This window comes from Triturus cristatus, chromosome 12 (genome assembly GCF_964204655.1).
Source record: "Triturus cristatus chromosome 12, aTriCri1.1, whole genome shotgun sequence".
In the NCBI taxonomy this organism is placed as follows: domain Eukaryota; kingdom Metazoa; phylum Chordata; class Amphibia; order Caudata; family Salamandridae; genus Triturus; species Triturus cristatus.
In genome coordinates, this window is record NC_140595.1 from 681,472,694 (window position 1) to 681,497,299 (window position 24,606).

Sequence of the window (24,606 nt, forward strand, 5' to 3'; positions counted from 1 at the left end):
TGTTATAGAAATAATTAGTAAAAAAAAAAAACAATCTTTGGCTCTAATATCTTTTCTTTTGTCATACCAGGCCACTTGTATACCCAAGGTACCAACCAAAAAGTCGCACTTGGGAGACGCAGGGCACAAACATAATGTTCTTTAGAAAGGGCCATTGTTTTTTGGAGGCACATAATTAATTAAAAAAGTGGATAAAAAAATCAAAGGCAAACCGCAGATCACATATATATTACATTATTCCATGACTTTACTATGTCAAAAAATGATGAAAAACGTGGCATGCCTAACAGTGGCTACTCTTGGGCCAAGTCACACATGTCTCACTTCCCGTTTTGTATCATCCCCCTATCTGGAGTAATACACAAATAACAATGTTAAGGAACATCCAAGGATGTTCTACCTGATGCCCTTTATCTCCAAGATTCCATATCTCATGGTTACAGTGACCTAAAATAACTTTTTGTGAAGTAATACTTTTTTCATAAAGGTCACATACAATCAGGATTGCAGACCTGGGTCCATGAAATGACACCCCAAAAAGCACACATAATGCAAGGTGACCTTAAATGTCAGGAATTATCTGCCACCTTTACTGCTGCACTTTGCCCTGGATATCCTTAGGAGGCTGAGTATGAGTAATGATAATGTTTGACCTTGGAGGTAAATGGTAGAAGAGCTGTCCTGGTATCTTTTATCTTTATGTGAGGCATGGGATCTTTAAAGGCAAATGGTTAGCAGAAGGCACCACTGAGTACTCCTTACTTTGCAGGAGACACCTGCATTTTTTCAGGTGAAGGAAATGTACCTGCCACATCCTAGACTTTTTGTAAAAGGACACTGACTGAGTCGCTACGGAAAATCACCCAACCATGAAGATGTAGGTCAGGGTCTCCTTAAAGAAGTTGGTTTGATAGACTGAAGATGTGACCACCAGTTCTCCCTGAGAGTTCACCTGATTCTGCTTTTTAGATCCCTTCAGTATAAACTATTTATTGAAATGGTTTCCACTTAAAAACTTAGTCAACCCCCTCTTCCCCCCCACTGTTCATCTTAGCAAATGACTAGTCAGAGCACAACTGTAGACCTTTAAATGGCTTTTCCATTCTACTTATGTTAATAAAAAATCAGCAAGTGTGAGTGACAGACTGAGTGACCAGATTTGCAATTGCATACTATGAACCAAATCATGTCAATGTCTGTCTCACCAGACACCTGACATACTAAACAGTTATACTGGTTGAGAAATAACTAATGTACTGAACTAGAAAAAAACAGATAAAAACTATTTATAAACAAATTCTTACATAGTTTAAAAGTATTTAAAAAGTCATATTTCTTCATTTAAAAAAATTCAAACGACACACAACAAACATTACAATATAGAACTAAAACCAGCAAACAATATAATGTTGAATGCATTTTCTGTGCACATATTCGAGACTGGCTGTGGAAAGAGAAAGTTATATAGAAATCCTTATACTAGGTAATGATTGCCTAGCAGTGAATGCCCAGGTCAGGTACCTCTGTGGTGATACCCTACATAAGGTATGAAAGCAGCAGGTGCTGGGTATATCACAGTGTAGAAAGCTGAAGCTCACTTAAAGAAGAATTCTGCACACAGTGTCTGGAATATTCAACAAACAAATCACTTTCTTCTCTTTCCCCTCAGGATGTAAAACATTGGTGCAGCTCTCAGCAGCTTCCTTTCTGTCTGCTATCAGAGAAGCTTATACCCTATTGAGTTACAGAAGTGTCTGCATACATTGGTGCACTTCTCCAGCGGCGTAATTTTGTTACAAGATGCCACCACCAGAGTACTGTGGAGGAAACCGCCTCCCCGTTGATCATACTGCAAACCAATCATCTCTTTCTTCCGTTCAAAATTGCGTACTTGGGGAGCTGGTCTGGAGACATGAGAAGCGAGCACCAAGGTCTTTTGAAAGGAAGAAGTATCTTGTGGCAGTATAGGAATATACCAGGAATTTGTGTTTGCAGGCTCTCTATTGTCTCTAATGGAGGCCTGAAAATTCCAATGTTTTACCACCATTCGTCAAGTATCGCAAGACACTTCTCTTGTTCAGCACCAGCTCAAGAGCCCATAAGGCTTGGATTGATAGAAGACAAGCAAAGTGTATTGGAACCAAATGGGAGCATCCTTACCATGACCCATAGGTTGACCCAAGCAGTATCAAAACACTGATGCCCACCGGATGGCAGATGTCTTCATATGCTGTGACCTGAATATCGATTTAAAGTGCAGTAATTTCCTGTGATTAAACCGGAACTGCCCACAACAGACAGATGAATCCTTCGACCACACAGGTGCATATTATCACGCAAGTATGGAATTGTCCATGGATGTGCCACATGTCTTTGTACGTGCATCCCAGGGCAGACATTGCAATTAATACACTGCAATAAAACCTGACTATAATTGAGCCTAGGAGTGAAAAGGAGGAGAGCTCCTATTTTCTTTTTTGAAAGTCACTGATGGGGACCATATCTGGGGTTCTTCAGTGAGAATGTTCCATCTCTAGTTTTCTGCCATCACAATCAAGTCAGCTTTTATAGGAGTAGAATGTGCTGTTACTGATTTTCTTTTCATTTAACCTGTAAAAAAAAAAAAAGATAGTTTTGTAAACTTTTCTGTTACTGATTTTACTTTTGTTTGACCTGCATATCAAATCATAGCTATGTAAAATCGAATGGATGTGCACTAATTCGGCCAACAACAATTACTTTTACTAGACCCTTAAACTTTCAAGTGGCAGCATAATTGCATCTGGTAGCTTGGCATGGATAAGAAATGCTGGGGGTAATAAGGTTGATATAATCTAAATGATAAAGATGATGTGGTGGGATGTGAGGAGGAGTAAGTGGAGATGTGTTTAGAAGTGTGTTGGTGAACACATTGCGCTACAGTATTCATTGCTTCATTACGCCAGGATGCACAAATGCGAAAGTCCTATAAAAGGTCTGTGATGTATGTTGTTGTAGCACATGTATGCTTTACATTTATGTAAAAACAAAAAAACAGATACTCATTACTGAGCCCCCAAATAATCTAATCTCTATTTAGTAAAAAACTAAATATTAGAAATACAGTTTGGTTAAACATAAAATGGAAAAAGAATATGCAGTTAGCAAAATATTAGTTTACCAAACAACTTAAAAAATAGATTGTGGACCTGTGTAGTTAGTGAATGAACTGGGGAACATAACTTTAATGAAATTGGAATTTATAAGGCACTTGGCACTGCTTCTTCACCAGTAAGCAATAAGCATTGCAAGAACATATACAGATATTCCTATGACCTAGGCTAGTGGCAGGAAACTAAAATCTGCTCTGTCATGACTTACAAGATTTATATTTATGCATGTGTTGTGAGGCACCAGAAGCTCAAGGGGAAAAGGTGAGCATAGGAGGAAAACTAAGAAGGTTAAATACATGGATGCAAATGTTCAGTGAGAAGCCAAAAGTGAGATAAATAATGTGGTCCAGATTTCAAAGAGTTTGAACCGGTTTTGAATTAAATTTATAATGCAACCCAACACTGGGATTTACAACCCAGTACAGCACAGCAGCTTTACTTGCTGCACTACCATGTCTGAACTCGTTGTAAATATGCCCCTGTGTGTCTCAAAGACAGACTCAGAAGGCCAAATTTACTAACATTGTGTGCTGTTATATAGTCACCGAAAGTTAAGCAAGCCAGCACAAAGTGTTGATTTGGGTATAACCTTCCAACGCAACACTTTTTTTGCGCTGGAAAGTAGCCTAAAGTAACACAAAGCAAAACCAAAGGGGACCCACGTCTGGGCATACCCTGCCAACTTAGGGAGAACAAAGCAAAACCAAAGGGGATGATGGGTGGGGTGTTGAACATTATAAGCACTCACCCCCAGTCAACTGATCTGGGTTTATTCCATCATCATTGTTTAGCTCACTCCGCCACCCAGGTTCAGACATGGCCATATGCAAATCAGTCTGACCCTGTGCCTCATGGGAACAGTCCAGCTCGAACTGCCAAGCCATGTCTTCCCTGGACTGGAAACAAGCATCCTGGGACCGGTTTCTGGCTAGTCAGATGTCATCAGCCAGGCTAGCTTGAATCCAGTGGCAAAATGAGCAAAAACAATGGATTTAGGCCCAGATCTCTGTACTGGGGTGGATGTATAACATTGTTCTGCATTCTGTCTATCAACTGTTGTTTTTGCATTTGTCACCCCAAGTGGGACGGGAATGCCCAGACGTGGGTCCCGTGCTCTCCATGCCACTGGAATCAAGCTATCCTAGCTGAAGAGGGGTGAAAGCTGAAACCGGTCCTAGGATGCTTGTTTCCAGTCCAGGGAGGACCTGGCTTGGCAGTTCGGGCTGGACTGTTCCTATGAGGCACAGGGTCAAGACGGATTTGCATATGGCTGGGTGCAAACTGGAATGGCATGGTGAGCAAAAAAAAGATGGATTTAGGCCCAGATCTCTGTACTGAGGTGGATGTCTGACATTGTTCTGCATTCTGTCCATCAACTGTTGTTCTTGCATTTGTCACCCCGAGTGGGACGGGTATGCCAAGACGTGTGTCCTGTGCTCTCCATGCCACTGGAATCAAGCTATTCAGGCTGAAGAGGGGTGATACCCCGAAACCGGTCCTAGGAAGCTTGTTTCCAGTCCAGGGAGGACCTGGCTTGGCACTTCGGGCTGGACTGTTCCCATGAGGCACAGGGTCAAAACTGATTTGGATATGGCTGGGTTCAAACTGGAATGGCATGGTGAGCAAAAAATGATGGATTTAGGCCCAGATCTCTGTACTGGGGTGGATGTCTGACATTGTTCTGCATTCTGTCCATCAACTGTTGTTTTTGCATTTGTCACCCCGAGTGGGACGGGTATGCCCAGACGTGGGTCCCGTGCTCTCCATGCCACTGGAATCAAGCTATCCTGGCTGAAGAGGGGTGAAACCCTGAAACCGGTCCTAGGATGCTTGTTTCCAGTCCAGGGAGGACCTGGCTTGGCAGTTTGGGCTGGACTGTTCCCATGAGGCACAGGGTCAAAACTGATTTGGATATGGCTGGGTTCAAACTGGAATGGCATGGTGAGCAAAAAAAGGATGGATTTAGGCCCAGATCTCTGTACTAGGGTGGATGTATGACATTGTTATTCATTCTGTCCATCAACTCTTGTTTTAGCATTTGTCAGCCCGAGTGGGACGGGTATGCCCAGACGTGGGTCCCGTGCTCTCCATGCCACTGGAATGAAGCTATCCTGGCTGAAGAGGGGTGAAACCCCGAAACTGGTCCTAGGATGCTTGTTTCCAGTTCAGGGAGGACCTGGCTTGGCAGTTCGGTCTGGACTGTTCCCATGAAGCACTGGGTCAAGACTGATTTGCATGTGGCTGGGTTCAAACTGGAATAGCATGGTGAGCAAAAATCGATGGATTTAGGCCCAGATCTCTGTACTGTGGTGGATGTATGACATTGCTCTGCATTCTGTCCATCAACTGTTGCTTTTTCATTTGTCACCCCGAGTGGGACGGGTATGCCCAGACGTGGGTCCCGTGCTCTCCATGCCACTGTAATCAAGCTATCCTGGCTGAAGAGGGGTGTAACCCCGAAACCGGTCCTAGGATGCTTGTTTCCAGTCCAGGGAGGACCTGGCTTGGCAGTTCGGGCTGGACTGTTCCCATGGGGCACAGGGTCAAGACTGATTTGCATATGGCTGGGTTCAACACAAAGCAGAGGTTTATGCTACTTGAGGTAGACAAAAAGAATGAGAAAAGTTTTATTTTCGCCAAACATTTCTAACTTTGCATGTGTGCTTTACTGTGCAGCACACATATGAAGTGGGAAATGTGTAAAAGTGAGTCTAAGCATATTATTTTGTACTGGAAGCCTCTTCTTTTGGTAAAAAACCTATGCTAGACTCCCACACAAACACCTTTGTAGCATATTCAAAAGTGTGTGCATGGCGTTTAACAGCAATAGAGTGCACCTGCATTTGGGAAGAGAAAGAAGACCTCCGTCTTTGTAGATATGGTGTTGTCCCGCTCGCTCCCTGTCACAGAACACAGCACAACAACTTTAGTTGTTCTAGTTGCTGTGCAGTCCATGTGCCACAGAGTATTCCAAGGCAAAAAATGCCAGTGGACATGTTAAAGAAAAGGTATTCTGTGAGGAAGGAAGAATACAGGGGGAAAGGAACAAGATGGCATCATCACTAAAACTCTGGAACTCTGTTGTGTGAAGCTGCTATTATGTTTGCATCTGACAATCGTGAAAGGTCTGAAATTGGGTGGACATATTAAATGGTTTTAAGAGTACAATGTATACTAACAGGGTAACAATACACAAAGTTTTATAACACCATTACAACAGATATTTTTTCAACCCCAGGGAAGCCTCCAGCACAACCGGGAGATTAGCTTGAGATGATCAAATATCTGCTTTTGCTTTTATTAAAATGTTTCGGAAGATGGAGGGAAAAAGCTTTTATTCTAGGTGTCAAGGTCAGTAGGAGACAACTTATGTATGGATGCCCATCCTAGAAGTGAGGAGGTATACAATGTGAGAAAGAGATGAACCAAAACGATTTCACAACATCACCACTCCAGAGCATATGAACAGATTGGGGATCATGTAAGAGAAAGGAAAGTATGGTTTCTTCAGTGCCGCTATATGTCATTGTTAGAAATGGTATTCCTGGTTGGCTGAGGTATGCACCCAGACCAGGCATGAATTATCACTCTAGTCAAGGTAAGCTAAGTACACACTAACAGATAGCCTCTGCTCACCCTCCGGTAGCTAGGCGCTGAGCAGTCAGGCTTATCTAAAGAGGCAATGCGTAAAGTATTTGTGGAACACACACACAGTAACACATGAAACGCATCACAGGTTTAAATATATAGACTAAGAAATTATGAACAAAACAAGACCAAAATAACAAAAATTCAATTTATAGTTGTTGAGATGTTGAATTTTAAAAGAATAAGTGAAAAATAGTGGTCAGAAGCAAATAACGCTTGAGGGGTTACTTGAGGTTGCGCTGGACAGGGGCAAAGTCAAAGTTTTGGTCGATCATGATGCAGCGCTGGCCAACTACAGGTCCCACACAGGGCTCGGTAAACAATGTACCTTTCCTGATTAAAAACAGCAAGATGCATCGTGAAATGTGTTGATGCTGGTCCCGCAAGTCGTGGATACGTTGATCTTTGCCATGTGCTGATGGCGATGCTTCGGGCTGTAGACGAGTGCCAGAGTCAAGTGATGCACCGGGTTTTTATATGCGGTTGAGGGGATGCATTGATCTCTCCGAGCTGCAGCGAAGGCGATATGGTGTCCAATGCAAAGTGCTGGCTACGATGTGATGCACCGTTTTCTCTCCCGCAACTGGGTTGATGCACCGGTTCAGCTATACGCAGACAGGAGATGTATCAAAATCCGTGTTGCAAGTATATGGGCCACTTCCAGTGAGCCAGGCACAGTAGCATGGGTAGAGACTTTGATATCCCTGATTCTCAAGCAACAGGAGGCAAGACAACAAGCCCTTGGAGCACACTTGGAGAGAAAGGCAGAGTCCAGCTCTCCTTCAGCAAAGTCAGAGAGCAGTAGGCAGCAGGGCAACACAAGAGAAAAGCAGGCCTTTCAAGTCTGCAGTTCAAAGATGAGTCTTTTAAACAGCACAGCAGTCCTTCTGGCGATGTACAGCTGTTGTTCCAGAAGTACCTGTTTTTAGGAGGTCAGAGATCCAGTACTTGTACCCAAAAGTGCTTCTGAAGTGGGGGTGATTTCAAATGGAAGGCTCTGAAGTTCACCAGTGTCCTTTCAACCCACTCCTGTCTGCCAGCCTATCTGTGGGGGGTATATAAGTGCTTTGTGTGCGGACAGGACACTACCTATTGAAGTGTAAGTGTCAGCTCCTCCCTTCCCTCCTGCCCAGGAAGACCCATCAATATGCAGATGAATGCTGATGCCCTTAAGTTTCCTGTGTTTGTGGCTTTCTAGAAGGAATGCACAAATTGTAGCTGTCACCTACCCCAGATGTGTTTTTGAGACAGGCTGCAAGGCACAAAAGCGCTATGAGCAGAGAAATGTCCACTTTCTAAAAGTGGCATTTCTAAACTAGTAATGTCAAATCCAACTTTACCAGTAAAGAGGATTTATCACTATCAATCCAAAGATATAAAACATAAAATCAGCTACTCATTTCTAATCAAGAATTACAGCTTAAAATTAGGGGTGGACAGGAAACTCTGCTCAGCCGGCGGAGTTTGCAGACGTTTTGCCTCTCTGAGCTCTGCTTGGAACACGGAGTTAAGCATAAACTCAGACTATGCCGCATGGTGGAGTTTACCGGTGCTCAGTCCCCATTTCATAGGCAGTATGTGTAGGGTCCCTGAGAAGCACTCCGGTCTATCCCCATGAAGGCGATCTCTGACACTTTCTGCATGGTTGCGTGTGGACCCCCAGGGTGTGACATCACTTCCCGGCTCCGTCTAAGGAGGAACATGGGGAATGTCATGCGAGTACAGAGAGACCATTGCCCAGCTGTGGCGATAGGCTTTGTAGAGCTGCGGGATTGTGTGCACAAGCGGCGTGAAGTGTCATGGTGTTTGTTGATTTTTACTTATATTAAAGACCCTCTGCTCTTGATAAGAGGTGATTAAGCAACCTTGATTAATTGCCTGTCAGAGTTGTAAAAGAAGGCGACGTGCACCCACTTATTCACTTTTCCCTATAGCTGTTGGTGTCTGTAGGCAACTTGAGTTGCACTCCTTACATTCTTTGTACATTGGGCGCATTGTTCAATCAGTACGCATCGGCATCTGTGCTAGCAGTTTGAATTTTATTCAGGTGGCTATATTGTTCAATCTTTGCTTTCTTTAACTCCCTCAATTTTCTTACTTGTGTCATGGTCATTATGTAGTCCCTTCAAAACTCTCCTCAGCTATGGATGTATGCAGGGAATATTTTGGTCCCCTGGCGATATGACTTGTTACACAATCACTAAAGTGATGATTTTTATGTGCATCAGTTAAATTACCTGTTTGTCACACTATCACAAATGATTTACTGTGGCATAACAGCACACACAGGTAGAGTCGTATCTCCTTTCTGTTGGCATCTGTTCACTCCTAATAATAAGGTGCTTTGCTGCCACTTGACCAGCTAAATGGCACATTAGCCACATTCCTCTCAGTGATTGGGCAGAAGGAGGAAGTGGACTCTCAAGTGAGTTTTCCAAAGAGAATTTTATCAACCCCTGCCAGCCGTTGATGCCTTGATACAGGCGGGGTATTTAAAAATTACAAAATGTGTCTGAATCGCTTTCCACATTTCTGTATCTACATGAGTCCGTTATGGCTTCATACCGACACTGACCAAACAGCACCGATCTGCCACTTAGCCATGAAACCCGACAAGAGACTGCAATCGCCTGAATGGTTTTCCAGCTCTTACGCGGGATGAAGTCTGATCCCCACACAAGATGTTTGTGACATTGTACGTTCATAAGCGCAAAGTCTGACAAGCGCTAATAAGCCGAGCGCTTAGTATTCTCGGCTGCTGTTTACTCATGGCCAATACAGTTGACAGAGAGCTCATTGTTGTGAAAGACACCAATAGAACCCAGGGGATATTCCAACACTTGTCATAGAGGTGGAAACTTCGCACTGAGGCCACAGGGCCAGCCCAAGCATCTGAAGAAAGGCTGTGAATCTACACTTCGGTAAATAAAAGTAGAAATGGAATACAGAACGCTCCACTGCGCGGAGACAACACATTTAAAAAGCGAACCTGCTTGCGTTTCTGTGGCAATATCTGGAATGCTATGATGCTGTAGTGATGTAATAGAACTGCATCATAGCTGGGATTCTAAATGTAACCAGTATCAGACTGTATGCTGAAGGTTGTTGCAGCTATTCTTGTAATTCCAATAAAGTTAGGCAAGCGCAAAAGCAAGCAAACTTGCCTCTGTCTCAACGATATTATATTAGACACGCATGGAGTTAAAGCGCGAAGACAAGATGATCTGTTAATGGCAATCAAGAGTTAAATGAACCCTGCTAAGCGCGTTAAAACGAAGACAGTGCTTGTAGATTCTTTTTTTGCTGCCGCTTCGTAAATAAGCTGTACGTGCGAGGATTGCTGCCGGTTCATAAATAAACAATGCGCGTGTATGTTAATTAGCAATTAAAGGAACTTTGTTGAGCGCGTGTGAATATCATCTTTTGAACGCGTCTCGAACGTTTCTGCCACCTCTAAAATAAATAATGCACGTTGCTGGTTCATAAGTAAACAATGCGTGGTTTAACCAATTGATAATTGCACGATAAAGGAACCCTGCTGAGCACGTGTACATATTGCTTTTTGAACGCGTCTCAGGCGCGAGGAATCCTGCTAGGTCATAAATAAACAATACACGCGCGAAGTCAAGCGTTTTACCTGAAGAATAAATAATTGGGAAAGCGTGCGTGTTTAAGCGCGAGGAGCGCGAGGAAGCCTGCTGGTTTATAAATACACGCGTGAAGTCAAGCACTTTGTTTGAAAAATAAATAAAATCTCCAGAGTCCTTCGTTTTAAATGCTGCAAAGAATCAATGAGGGGAAGCAATAAACAAGGCGCTGAAGGGGACCTTCACACAAATAAATAGTACAGATCTTTCAAAGAGTAAACACAGATAATGAGTATAAGAAGCTGAAGGAGCTCATTATGAAGTGTTGGGATAGTTCTGTTGTGGTGGGATTGCATAAGAACTATTTGTCAGTAAAAGATGAGCTTAGTGTGCAAGGTGACAAAGTTTTGAGAAGGAACAGGATAGTTCCTCCTGTGCTATTGAGGGGAAAGTTGCTGAGTATTGTACATGAGGGACACCTAGGTAGAAGTCTGACTAAGAGAAGATTGAGGGAATCTTTCTGGTGGCCAGAAATGGATAGGAATGTTGAGGAATTGGTGAAAGATTGCTATGCATGTAGCAAGAGTGATAATTTTAAGAGAACCACCTTTGAAATGTGTAGAGTTACCAATGGGACCATGGGAGAAATTGGCACTAGATGTATTAGGTCCAACTGAAAAATTAGGTAGTAATAATAGATTTTTGATTGTACTTGTGGATTATCACAGCAAGTGGTTTACGTGTAAATCCATGGGACAGGTCACAACTGCTAATGTGATAAAATTTCTCAAAGAAGTCTTCTTGGAAGAAGGTGTACCAAAAACACTGGTGACGGACAATGGAGTTCAGTTGATCTGAAATGAGTAACTTTCTTGACAGTCTTGGAATCTCTCATGATAGAGTTGCTTATTTCCGTCCGCAGGTGAATGGTCTTGTCGAGAGAGTTAATCGTATTGTCATGAAGTGTATCCAACTTTCACTTTCCAATGGTTTATCTTGGAAGGATGAGTTACAGAGAATGATGTGGGCCCACAAGATTACGCCACATTCAGTGACAGGGATTTCTCCTTTTATTGCTTTAAAGGGTAGAGAACCAGGCACTAAGGAATCTCCCATGTGGTTGAAAGAATAGAATCAGATTTGGGTCAATAGAGATAAGATGAAGACAAGGGCTGTTGAGTGTCAGCAACGCAATAAAAGAGCTTTTGACATTAGAAAAGTTGTCAAGGAGTTAATATTTGTGGAAGGTGATTGGGTTGTGATAAAGAGGTTTGGATTTGTGAAGAAGGGTGAGAGTAAGTTTTCTCAACCACATAAAGTAATATCTGTCAAAGGTTCTGTGGCCAAGTTGGATGATGGGAAGAGTTGGAGTTTTGGAAACTTATGTCAAGTCTCTCATTTGTGAAAAATTGAGTAATGTGTGTAATGTATTCATTAATGAGATTTTTAGTTCTTTAAATTGTGATATACATAATTGTCAATTGCTTTATTATTAATGTTTACATTTCACAGTTTGACATGTTTATAAATTGTTCTTCTTCCTATTCTTTGAGTTCTGTAAGGGAGGAGATATGTGGCAATATCTGGAATGCTATGATGATGTAGTGATGTAATAGAACTGCATCATAGCTGTGATTCTAAATGTAACCAGTATCAGACTGTATGCTGAAGGTTGTTGCAGCTATTCTTGTAATTCCAATAAAGTTACTTCAAGATTATGTTGGACTCATTTCACCTGATTACTACAGTTTCCTAATGTCAAGTGGTTCGTACACTAAGTTCAAGTGTAATACAGGCCTGGAAGGTTTATAAGCAATTGTTTAAATTGCATTCCTAATTCATTGACATTTAAAAATGAGAAAATTTGTCTATTCCCTTTAAGACAAAATGATTAGGGTGGAGAGGAGCTCAGTGTTTATGCAACTCTGCTGAATTCCACATAGTGCAACTACAGGAGCTCCGCCTACCCCTACTTAAAAGTATATTAAGGAATTCCCAATGTTAATCTACGAGATGAGTAGGTCTCCTAGCACTGAAAAACGAATTTCGGGGTTTGGTCCTACCAGGACAAGTAAAACATACAGGTACATGTCCTACCTTTCACTCACAAAGCACCCTGTCCTTAGGTCTACCTAGGGACTAACTTAGGGGTGACTTCTATGTAATCAAAGGGGTGTAATCTAGTGGTTTTAAATGCCAAGTCATATTGGGAGTAAACTGCACACACTGGTCCTAAATCCAGGCTTGAGGCAGGTTTGAAAGGCTGCTTGAGTGAGTGGCACAACCACTGCTGCAGGCCCACTAGTAGCATTTTACTTACAGGCCCTGGGTATATGTTATATCCCTTTACAAGGGACTTACTAGTAAATCAAATATGTCAATCAGGTATACACCAATGTCACCATGTTTACTGGAGATGCACATGCACTTTAGCACTATTTAGCCGTGGTAAGGTGCTCAGAGTCCTAAGGCCAACAAAAGAATCAGCAAAAATAGGAGGTAAAAGGCAAAACGTCTGGGGAAGACCACCCTAAGGATGCCATGTCTAATAGTCATGTCGCCAGTATTAAGTACAGCCTTTTAACTTAAGAAGGCCAGTATGATTTGCAGAAGTAAATCAAGACATTGCACATCACTATACACTTACTTTAGCAAAGTTGCCTTTTCTGCACGGTCTCCCTGGATTTTACACATTTTTCTGGAGCTTTTTCTTCCTGGCATTAGAACTCTGTGCACTGTGGCACTACCATCAAGGGCCGCAGTGAGTGTATTTTGTCCCAAAAATGGTGCTGTAAAATTGGATTCACCCAGTTTATGTATTTAACTCTCCAGTGAGGCTGTTCTAAATTGGTGTAGAAACTGCAACACTGATATCAAAGTAAAATGTCATATTTGAGCTGCAGCGTGTATTTACACCACCCGCATATATGAGAAGAAATGTATGGCTTCAGGAACCACCACTATGCTCTAGCAGAGATAGACTTTAAAAATACTGCAGCAACATAAGGAAAATAAAAAGTGCCTTGTCATTTATGAAAACCTATTTGTACATAGTACCTAAGTTACCCATTGAGCCTTCAATATATAAAATGGGCCACGTAAAAAAATAACAGCTCTTCCTTTGATAGGAGGTGATAAGTGTGGATAGTAGGATCTGCTACGATTAAGTGCCTGCCTCCCTCCAGACTTTCTGGCTCCAACCCCAGCAGAAAGGAGATCCAGTTCTGAATATGGAAGAGGGGTGGAAATCTCCTCTAAATAAGGGAGTGGCTAGGGGAATGACAAGAGCTCCTCCAGGGTAAGGCTGGCAGAAGCCATCTTATTTGTTGGTTCATTGGAGGGTTTGCTGAAAACAGACAGAAATGCTGCAAAAAGAGTGGGGTATTTGTGAGAAATTACTTAGGACTGGTTGATGGGAATACTTCAGTTGCTGGCCAGTGCACAGAATATGATTGGCTATTCACCGCCATTCCTTCAGAACATTCCTAAACCTGGAAAAAAACTTCTCCAAAGAAAAAGACATTACCTGACTGCCGGAAGAATATTTCTCTCCAGCAGTCAAAATGTTGACCTCCGGTTTGCCTGCAACAGGGATACAAAAAGCAGAACTCCTAATCCCAAAATGGCCCAAGTGACCACTGAGGACTGACCCTGGCGGAGGCCTGGCTTGAGAGACAAAGATGTATAGAAGCCTGCCTTGAGAACCCAAGAGTTGTAGGTGAGACCAAATGGAAATTTCATAGTAGCTGGGGAAAGTTTCATTTAGTAATTTTTGTCCATCTTTGGAGGAACGAGAAAAGGTGCTGAGGCTTGCCCACGCGTATTGCACAATCAGCGGGCAAGAATATTGTGTTTGTCCTGCTTGAAGATTTTTGTAGTGCTGAAAAACTGGTTCAGCGGGCACTCACGGTAAAGGTAGCTGGCATCATGAAGCCGTGACCGGCTGCAAAATCAAGACTTGCCATACCTGTGGATTTTGAGAACCAATAAGGTGACTAGATCCTAAGGTGACACCTTGCACTGGAGCGACGCATTAGTTCGATCACTGGGGTGAATCAACCAACAACTTCAGTTGGAGCTCAGCAAGGGCATATCTGGCAAATTGGTACTGCATGAATTTACCACGTATTTCATTAGGGAAATGCCTGCTGCTTGTGCCACAGTTACCAGGGGTTGAGCAGAGATTTATTTAAGACCCATGTTTAGACTAACCAGATTGTGTTTATTAAGCTGGTAGGATTAGCTGCCTTCAAACTAATAAACCTGTTTCTGACATTGATGTTGTACGAAACAGTAAAACTATCCATGGGGAGTATAGCAGGAATTTTGTATGGTGACTGTGCTATCTTGACACAGTAAAAAGCATGACAAGGAATAAATGCATCTCCTCTCACATTTTAAAGTCCTCAGAAATACTTAATATGGGTGCAGAACATTGGTGTTTGTGGCCTGAACAAATATTTCTTAAATTTCTTGTGACCCCTAACCGTCTGACAACTGAAGTAGCCAAGCTGAGAAGTAAGCACTGTATAAGAAAGTAACATAAGTATATATTAAAAGTCGGGAAGAAGTGAGCCGCTCTCCTACCAACTAAATATAGTGATTATGTTATCACTTGCATACTTAGAAGAGTTGTTCTCCTTTCGAAAAATATCTTTTAATGTCTAATACAATAACAAAAGTCTAGATTGTACCTTTATAAGTACTATTGTTACAGAAAAGTATATGAATGTATATTCAGTGCTGCAAGGTAACCATTAGATTTAAGTTTTTGATAGAGTGCAGCAGAGAAAAAACTTTTCCTTAATCATTCAAACCATACCACCTGAATACCTTTCACCTATAACCAAGATATCTGCAGAACTGGCCATTATGGACATTTTTTGTAAGGAGAAATTATTTAAAAACACCTAAGTTCGAAGGGACAACACAATCTAAAGACCTTCCATTTTATACACAGCTTTACCTGCATTGGTGCTATTTAATGATAAGCATCACAGGAGCTTCAGTGACCAAAACATAGTTCAAGAATATTACTTTTCATGCCCTAAACCTGTCATTTACTGATTTGAAGATTAAGGGCCAAACGTCCGTGTTTTTGCAGGTCGCAACGCCCCTATTTGAAGAATCGAGCTGTTTGTGACTGCAAAAAAGCCTTTTGAAATGTGCTAAAGCCAAATTGTGATTTAGTAATTTGTTACCGAAGCGCAGTTTAGGTTTGCGATTCAGTATTTGGAAGGGGTGTGTTTAGGGCGTTTCTTCCAAATACCAATTTGCTGTGCTACGTATTAATGTTTTGCAACCAAATTACGGTTGCAAAATGTTAATTATTTACTGACTACTGAAAGGCAGTGGTAACCATTCGCAAATGAGATACGGACCTTATGGGGCCCCTTCCCCTTTGAGAATTAAAACAAATATATTTTTTAAGAGCAGGCAAATTGTGCATGTGAGGGGGTGGGGTCGCACAATAACCAGACTAATTAATAATAATTAGGCAGTGCACAATTTACAACACAGCGTGATTGGCTGTGGAGGCTGTGATGGAGTCCTGCAATGGACAACAGAGCTCCATCGCTGCATTTGTATTTTCAAACAGAAAACCTCTTTTTTTTTAATGAAAATAAAAAACACAGCCTGTGTCCATTTAAGTAACAGGTACTGCTTTCAAAAATGTTTTCTATTTGGGAACACATTTGCTGGGGCAAGCAGCGGTCCATTGGTAGTAATGTCACGATTACAGTGAGTTGTTAACTTGTTAGACTGTTACTGATGCATGGCTTTACTGAGAGTTGTAAAGACATTTTAAATCAAAGCCTGTGAGTTTAGTAGGTTTGGGTCCACCAGGTACCAACTAGGGACATAATACATACCTTACATTTTTATGTCTCCCTTTCATCCGCTGGAAGAGGAAGTCAGCGGAACAATAGAGGGAAATGGAAGTTGGAGAGCTAATGCTCAAAGTTTATGGGCTTGACAGGCATTTTCCTTTGTTTGACTACCGATGCCAAGCCAAGTGCTCCCACCAAAGCATGATGAGAGCTGGAAAATATAACTTTAGTATTCGATGATTGTAAATTATACAACTTTATTTTTGGCTCAATTTCTAAACTCATTTGTTCACCAGAGTAGAATTTGTTGCAGACGGTTCGATTCATGAATGTAAATTCATGTTTGGTGTTCACAAATCATGAACTTATCATTTTCTCACATGTACAATAAGAGTAGTAACTGTGTGATTTAACATACGACAAAATGTACTCACAGTGGGTAACCTGGGCGAAGGTAACATGTAGGTAGTCTCAAACCTTTGAAAGAGTTAATATCACCCTGAACAGAGATTTACTCCTGTCAAGGATTCATACTGTATTCGGGTTAGGAATATGAGCCACCCCCCCAACCCCTAACCCCCCACAAAAATGGAAGACATCTATGGGAAGGGGTTTCGGTATGGGAAAATATATTTTTGTTTTAACACGAGGATAAACGTGCATCTATTTTTATAACGAATGTGTGTTTTGCAGGAAAAATTTAAATATGTGACCCTTGGAGCTTGCCTAGAGAACTCAAGTGTTTCAAAATGGTTGCTATTTTAATATAAAAGTTGTGAAATAAACATTTTTATAGTTAAAGGTACCAATGGTATGTCTAAAAAATGCAATGGTAGATGGGTAATTGATAAATATGGAAATAAGATATCCTTCTAACGGTTATACACAGTCTCAACAGGAGAATTACCATGGCGAAATAGGCCTACCCCTTGTTAACTAAGGTGTGACATGCTCTCTCCTACTCCCAGCTAAATTGGGTACATAGACCTCTTCTTAGGCTTTGCCTATTTTTTGTTGGCTAATTTCTGACATGCCTTGTCGTGCTGTCTATTGAGTGGGATACACAGACTATATATCAGACTTGGCTTACCCTCTTTGCTTCTACGTCCTCCTGCTCTCAGGTAGATGACTTCTGAGACTTTATGCAATCTTGGAATACCCCTTCTCGGGTAATGACTAAAATGCCTGGTCCTCATAAACTTTCCCAGACTAGGCCTATGTTCTACTGGCTAACACTTCACATACCACTTACTGCTCTCTGCTGAGTGAAGTAAATAGTCCGTTTCTTAGATTTGGCCACTATTGCTGCTGGTTACCTTCTTTGGTTCTGGTGGCTCTCATTCATGCAGCGGTCTTTGTTGGCAGCATCGCGACCGGAGGTCTTGATATTCTGACGGGTTTCATACAGGCACATCTCTCCGCTCTGTTCTGCGTGTCGTTTCTGGAGCTGTCGGTATGAAGAGTACAGCTCTTCATCTCCATCCTACAGTGTTGGAAAAAAGCAAACACAAAGAAACAATATTTATAAAGTCCTTCAAGTTATATCTCAGCATTACACTTTCTGCACGCATATAAATGGATTCATTGTAATGGACACAGGGGGCTCTTCTTGAGAAGACAGGTAACACTAACAAAAGAAACCAAAATGTTTACATTTAAAGATAATTAAAGGACTACCCTTCATTTACGAAGACATGGTATGCTAAATAGTTTTAAATATTTTAAAAAGACTTACAGTATGCAGTAGTAAACTCATTACTATAAAGAATCACCATCATGGATTTCCACCACCAAAGCAGACAAAAAAACAGAAAGTGCAAATCAATGCAAAAACATGTTCAGTGATGTTGACCAACCCATTTATCTTGAGGAAATGCATGACTCTAAATAAGTATCCTCTTGTGTCCAAACATTTTTTTTAGAAAGTTGTACAGATTAGGCCTAGAGTCCAGCCAAGTCAATCTATGAAATTAATATCTTGAACCAGCTTAAAACATACATTGCTTCCTATGTTCATAAAATCCTTTAAGCCATCCCATGCTTCTTTACATACCTTTGGCTGAAAAAAAAGTATTCTGAGAATCTAGATAAGTGCAGTGTTAGCAAATGTGTCCCTGTTATTAAGCTTTAGAAGTCTTTAAACTGTTTATTCTCTGCCTTGAGAACTTCCAGGAATACTCTTCCTGGATTTTTCTTTCCAATTGTCAGGCTTGCAGTCACCGGAACAACCTACAAACATGATAGATGGGATTGCAGGTGTTCCCCACTATGCTGGAAATTTGTTTCCCCAGCCATCTTTACTTCCCAGGCAGCTTGGCTGAGCTGTCATGGTCCAGTTCAAAGAAGGTGAAGTAAGCTTGCTTGAGCTTTCTGGGTCCAGCTCAATGATGGTGGTGTGAAGTGTGAGTTTAGGCACAGTACATCACAATTACTGCAGTTATGTTGCATGTGTCTACTTTTTTCTTACATGTTTGTCAATGTTGCATGTCTCACTGGCCTTAGTGCATGTTAACATAGCATTGGACTAATTTATCCCATATTTTATATGTATTTTCTGCTGTTCGCATTGTGTAAGTCAGAGAAGAACGGTTCCATCTGCTGCTGTATGGTAGATACACATTCACTTGCTGATTGACCATGTGTGAGTTCAGTGCTAGTGAAATTAAAATGATGCAACACATTAGCTTCCATATGTTTCTTAATACACCCAAAGACATGTTATCTGTTGCCCAGTGTAACATATGTAGAAGCTGGGTGGATAAGACTAACCCTGGGCGGACAACTACGCTACGCACAAGAAGTTTGCGTAGTTTGTGCTACTTCGTGCTACGCGAATTGCACGTAGCACAGTGCAAAATCACGTAGCGTAGCGTAGTTGGCATTTTTTGCTCGCTCGCGGTCCTCAACGTCAAGTTGGCGACCGCGAGCGAGCAAAATGACATGCCGGCGAGACGTTTTCCTTGTTCGCGATCAGCAACATCAAGTTGCCGATCGCAGGCGTGAAAAATAAACCTCCCGGGGAGATTCTCAACGCGGGGATGTCAGGTTTCTCATTACGAGTGGTCGTGTATGCTCGCGACCACTCGCGATGAGAAACAACCAGTCCGCGTTGAGAAAGCTGCCGCTCGAGTAAAAATCTACTCGAGCGGCAGAAAACAACAGCTCGCACTGTGCAAGATGCAGTTTTCAATGATTGCACAGTGTGGACAATCATCCGGCACTGTTCAATCATAGCAGTTCTCGTGAAGTGCACTTCGCATAGCTACGTGTAGTGCTACTACGTGAACTACGCCCAGGGTTAGATTACCTTAATGCACTTAAAAGTTATAAATAACTCTAGCAACTGGGGTGAAGCAAGCGGGCTGACTGGTTGCTAGGTAATGGTGCCACCATTTGTCTCTGATTTTAGGCTTACTCACATACTGGTATGTGGGAGTATTATATGCCTCTGTTAATATGATTAACTAATAAATCAAGTGAAGAGCCAACTAAATATAGACAAGGAAAATATGAATAGGTTATGGATGTGTGACGAACAATACCTGGATGTACATAGTGTTCACACTTATTTAATTTGTAGTTGCTGAGATGTTTATAAATATGAGGATAATTCTTGTTCACATGATTTAGACAGTAGCACATAATACATTTTAATACGTTATAAGAGACCATTCTTTGAGTCTGTACTAATTTTTGGAGTGCGTGGTGGTGCTGTACTTTATCACCTGCAGATGCAAATGAATCTCTGTCAGGTTTGTCAGACTCCAAACACCTTTACTCCATAGACACATTATGCATTGGGAGATGTGAAAGAGACCTGCCAGTTTTTCACTCCTTTGAAAAGGTCATCATTTCCTTTTGGGGTTCAGGAGATGTAACTGATATGACCCCATAATCTAACGGTACAACAGCTGCAATTCAGAAAAAAATTGCAGCCAGAGTTGCTTTATATACAAACATTTTGAAAACTTACATATATAAATACATGTACAGACATATAGTCACCAAAAAAGAAACAATTTAATCCACAAATCAATTAAAACAACAAATTGACTAGAGTAAATGTAGCTGCAACACTGGGCACACAAGTTACACACAAAACGCACAAAATGTGCAGATTCTTGCACGCAATAGGCAAAACACATAATATTTGCATTTCCTAATAAATTGTGAATTGTTGGCCTTTTTTATGGAAAGGAGTACAACAATATTTTTCGCTGTCAGGGTATGTAAAAGTCTTGCACCCTTCGAACCACAAGGCCCTCGCTCCAAGGACCTGCTGATGCAGGCCGACTTCCACCTCTCCCTACTCTTGCCTCCTTGAAGAAAATTAATGAAGAATTGGACAGGTGTCCAATATTTCCTTCTGCATGGATGTTCAAGCTTCATACCACTTGTGATTTCAACCCTACGCGATCACAAAAATTGGGGTTGTTAGCGACAGAAGTGCTTATACGTTTTGCGAGAAGGTCAATGGCATATCTGAAATGCACCTACAGCACTTTGCAAATGTAATCTGCCCATCCTCCATCCACACTTCACTTTTAACAACGTTGCGACTGACTGCTTCTCATCACAATGTATCCTTCTTCAGGAACACTTCCTGTCATTTCCTGGGAGAGGTCCATTGATCAAGCGCGTGAGTCTCCCTTGCACAAGCTCCACCGCTCAGGATTGCACAGGAGTGATGCTGGCCTTGCAGCACATAGTAAGAGAACTACAGGGGCCAACATGGGGCCAGAGTCCAGCTGTGTGCAACCAACCTGTAAAGTGGGCTGTCCCTCCTCGCACTTCAATAGAATTAAAAAGATACTTAAGAGGGCTCTTTGTAGAACAGAGTGCATTTTGTTCCAGGAATGTCACCTAAATTAATGCTGAGTTGGGTGTAAAGACCACACCTTCTATGAGTAGGCGATGCTGCAAATGTCACCTAATGTTCTTCACGCAATCAATTCAACTTGTAATATACTGATGCAGATATTTGTAAAAGGCTTCAGTCAGCTGGTGTCAGTGTGCCCTGAAACGCATGTACACTATTGTCTTTTCCAGTTTCATTTGTTCAGTCCTTATTGCAGTCAATCAAAGTTTCATTTTACCCATAAAAATGATAAAACCATGCAAGTATCTAATTACAATATTAAAAAAATAACCAATAAATATGTAATTCAATATAATTTTGTTACCACTTTTGTCATATTGACTTCTAATTCAAATTACATGCTCCTTTTTAAGTGCACCCTTTTCTGTATTTGGCCTGGGCTTTCAATGTTGTAGCAGACTGCTATTAAAACTGCTATACACATATCTAATAGTCCAGGAGAGGGTGAATTAGAGGACACTGTGTAGCCTAAGGCACCCGGCAAGACTGTCCCCACCCTCCCCTCTTTTCACCCTGGTCGTAGTGCCCCTGGCTTGTTGGATCAGACAGCCTCAGGGTGAAGGGGTTTAAACTCCAACCAAGAAAGGAAGACAAAATATCCTTACACGTGGATAATGTCTTTTCATATATTTAACAGAATGCAAACTAGTGGAAATATTTGGAAAATTCGACAAATGTATGGGGTATAAATTAAAATTGAAAACATCCAGCATGTTCAGGATCTTTAAAGGGGAAAATGATGAAATAATCATACATCGATTGAGATCCGGGAAGGATGGACTCGGGTACTCACAAGTAATATAAAATCATTCATACAGAGACATTTTACACTGACTTGGACTGAAGGTAAGGGGAGACGTGAAACACTGGAAAGCTTTGCCACTGACATTTTTCGAGAGACCAGCGGTCTTCAAGATCTCACTGCCAGATCTCTTGTATATAGTGCAAAACAACCACACTACGAGACAGATTTCACCTTCAAAGAAATTAGAAAGGGAATTGAGGTGGCTGCTATAGGATGAGGGAAACCTTAGAACAGCCCTGATGACTCAATCAATATAAACGCAATATATGCGGGGTGTAGCTCTTCCCTGCTCCTCCCAAAGTTAAGAATTCCTATTAGATTTCACAGTTGGTGCTGGCAAATGACAGCCTTTTTGTCAGGACATATGTATGTATTTTATCGATGAGGACCATACGGTGTATAGGGTTTTAAGTCTGTGGCACAGCTCCTTCTCCATCTGCCTGACTCGGTAGTAACTAGCAAACATATTATTATGTGTATTGTATTTTAGAGATGAAAGTTTTTTTTTATCCTGTGGATGCCTCGGTTGTAGTTTTATTAATGTAATTGTTTGTGGGACTATATCGAACTTCTTTTATGGTTTCTAACAAACCGAATAAAGATTGAATTGAACTGACTGGGCCTTAAAAGATCAGGCTTTCGGAATGAACCGACTAGCAATGGGCGAAAATACATTAATACATGATGTTTATGTTAGACCAGGAATGAAGACCATTCCACATGCCACTGGAACCATAATACTAGCCTGGAAAATAGCCTCAGTGGCCCTTGGATTTGGTAAAGGTAGAACTTTGAAAAAGGAGCTGGCAGCATGCGAAAGATGGACAGCATCGCCTCTCTAAAGGCCTTGACCTGTTGCAATGTCACTGTAGGACATAGGGTTCATCAGGACCAAAGAAGACTGAATCGGCTCTTCAGTAGTACAGGACTGAAATGTTGAGGCACAGTGACGCCCTTGTTCCTGCTCTGGAAAAGGCAGGAAAGGGCTTGAGTCTTGCTTTGACTTCTTATGCATTTTTTTTTTACTTTTCTGAAGACTTGGATCGCAAAAATGATCTTTGAGAAAAGGGAGCAGGAGCAGGTTTGCATTCCCAGCTTCTTCCTGGAGTTGGACCTGCGTTGAATCTTGTGGTGCTTCGCCACATAAAGCTTCGCCATGCACTCATGAATGGCCTTCAGGTTCATCTGGCCAATCATTGCATGCCTTGGAGTCATGCACGGACCCCAAACACCAGAGACACACCTCTTGGGAATCTGTCACAGACATCTGTTTATGACAGTTCCTACAAGGCTTAAAACCTGTTGTCTAAGTTGCTGACATATTCCTTTGCACACTGCTAAATTTTGTAACAGAAAAATAACTTCACAAAAGGAAATAAAAAAGAAGAGTGGAGCTCCAGATCCACATCTGAAGGCTTGGAAATACAGTGTCACTCTTGAAGCGTCATGATATCGAAGTGGAGCCACACAGCCCCTGTTGCATTGGAGCACTGCTTTTTAAGTTTCTGCATCCAGTCTAGCACCTGGGGATATTCACAAGGCGAGGAATCTGCAGATAAAAGTATCCATCAGAAATACTTCCGTGGGAGCTCTCTCTCTAAGGAAGAACCATGAAACTAGAGTACGCCCTTCCCCTGGGAAAGATCCCTCTCTCAATACTTTCAAACGTACTCAAAATACTCTTGACTAAGTAGTATCATCAAGTTATATCAATGAGTTACATCTTCTATGGAAATACTGCACTTTGATGGACTTGCCACTTATCTCTACCTGACAAGCAATCATGACTCATTGCAATGTACTGTTGATAATAAATCGTTGCGTACATTTTTTTATAGTTACCTTGTGATGTTACCAACCCCTTCATTTGACTGATCATGTTTCTTCATTTTGCTTGTAACATTATATGTATTCATGTAGGTCGTATTTGTATCACATAAATATAGCCAAAAGCAGCGAAGCACTGAATAGGGTCAAAGGAAAACATACAGTCAACATGCAATGGTAGAGGTAGCTGAGCTCTGGGAGCAGAAGTGTTTGTGTACTGTTTTTTAAAGAGGAGCAACTCTTTCCTAAATTGGAACAGTGTTGGAGCAGAGCTGATTGATACATGGATGTTGTTCCAGATTTGGGATACATAGATAGAAAAACCTATTGCCTTGTTTTTTTTCTTCATTCTGATAGGGTCCTGAAGGCAAATGTGCCAAGAACCACCAAAGATGGTGAACTTGTCTGAAAGATAAGTGGGGTGCTCATTGTGATGGCAAATTTGTCTCTAAATATGTTGCTGCACATGCTTTTTCTGTACAGTGCTCTGACACACTTGAGACCTAGTCCACACTACAGAACATCATGTTAAGTACAATATCCATAGTGGATGAATGGATATATTCCTCTTGTGCATGACACTACAGAAGTATCTAGCCAAAGGTGCTGCGATACTTTAAGTATTCAACATGTCTCTAGACGGCGCCACACCATGTAAGACATGAGAGTGACATTGTTAAATGATAACTTCAAAATACAATCTAGCAAACATAAATGAAAATAAGACAAGACATTTGATGAATTGGAGGATGGGTTAAACAGAACTGAAGGATTCATGTCACATCACCACATCATCTAGCCTGAAGGCACTGGACCACAAACAAATGTAATGGATGGACCTAGTTGCCCAATTGTGTCAACAAAGAATATTTAATAC

At 41.5% G+C, this 24,606-nt stretch overlaps 1 protein-coding gene across 3 annotated transcripts in view; it reads right to left on the reverse strand.

The window, feature by feature from the left end:
* Positions 1-225: 225 nt before the first annotated feature.
* PLCG2 (phospholipase C gamma 2) overlaps positions 226-24,606 on the reverse strand; it is a 436,087-nt gene continuing 411,706 nt past the window's right edge. For all 3 annotated transcript variants that reach the window (XM_085638502.1, XM_085638503.1, XM_085638504.1), the window contains exons 32-33: positions 17,535-17,701; positions 226-2,610 (exon numbers count right to left, since the gene is read on the reverse strand). In XM_085638502.1, coding sequence (XP_085494628.1) covers positions 2,559-2,610; positions 17,535-17,701 — 219 coding nt within the window. In that variant the 3' untranslated portion in view covers positions 226-2,558. The remainder of the gene's footprint in view (positions 2,611-17,534; positions 17,702-24,606) is intronic.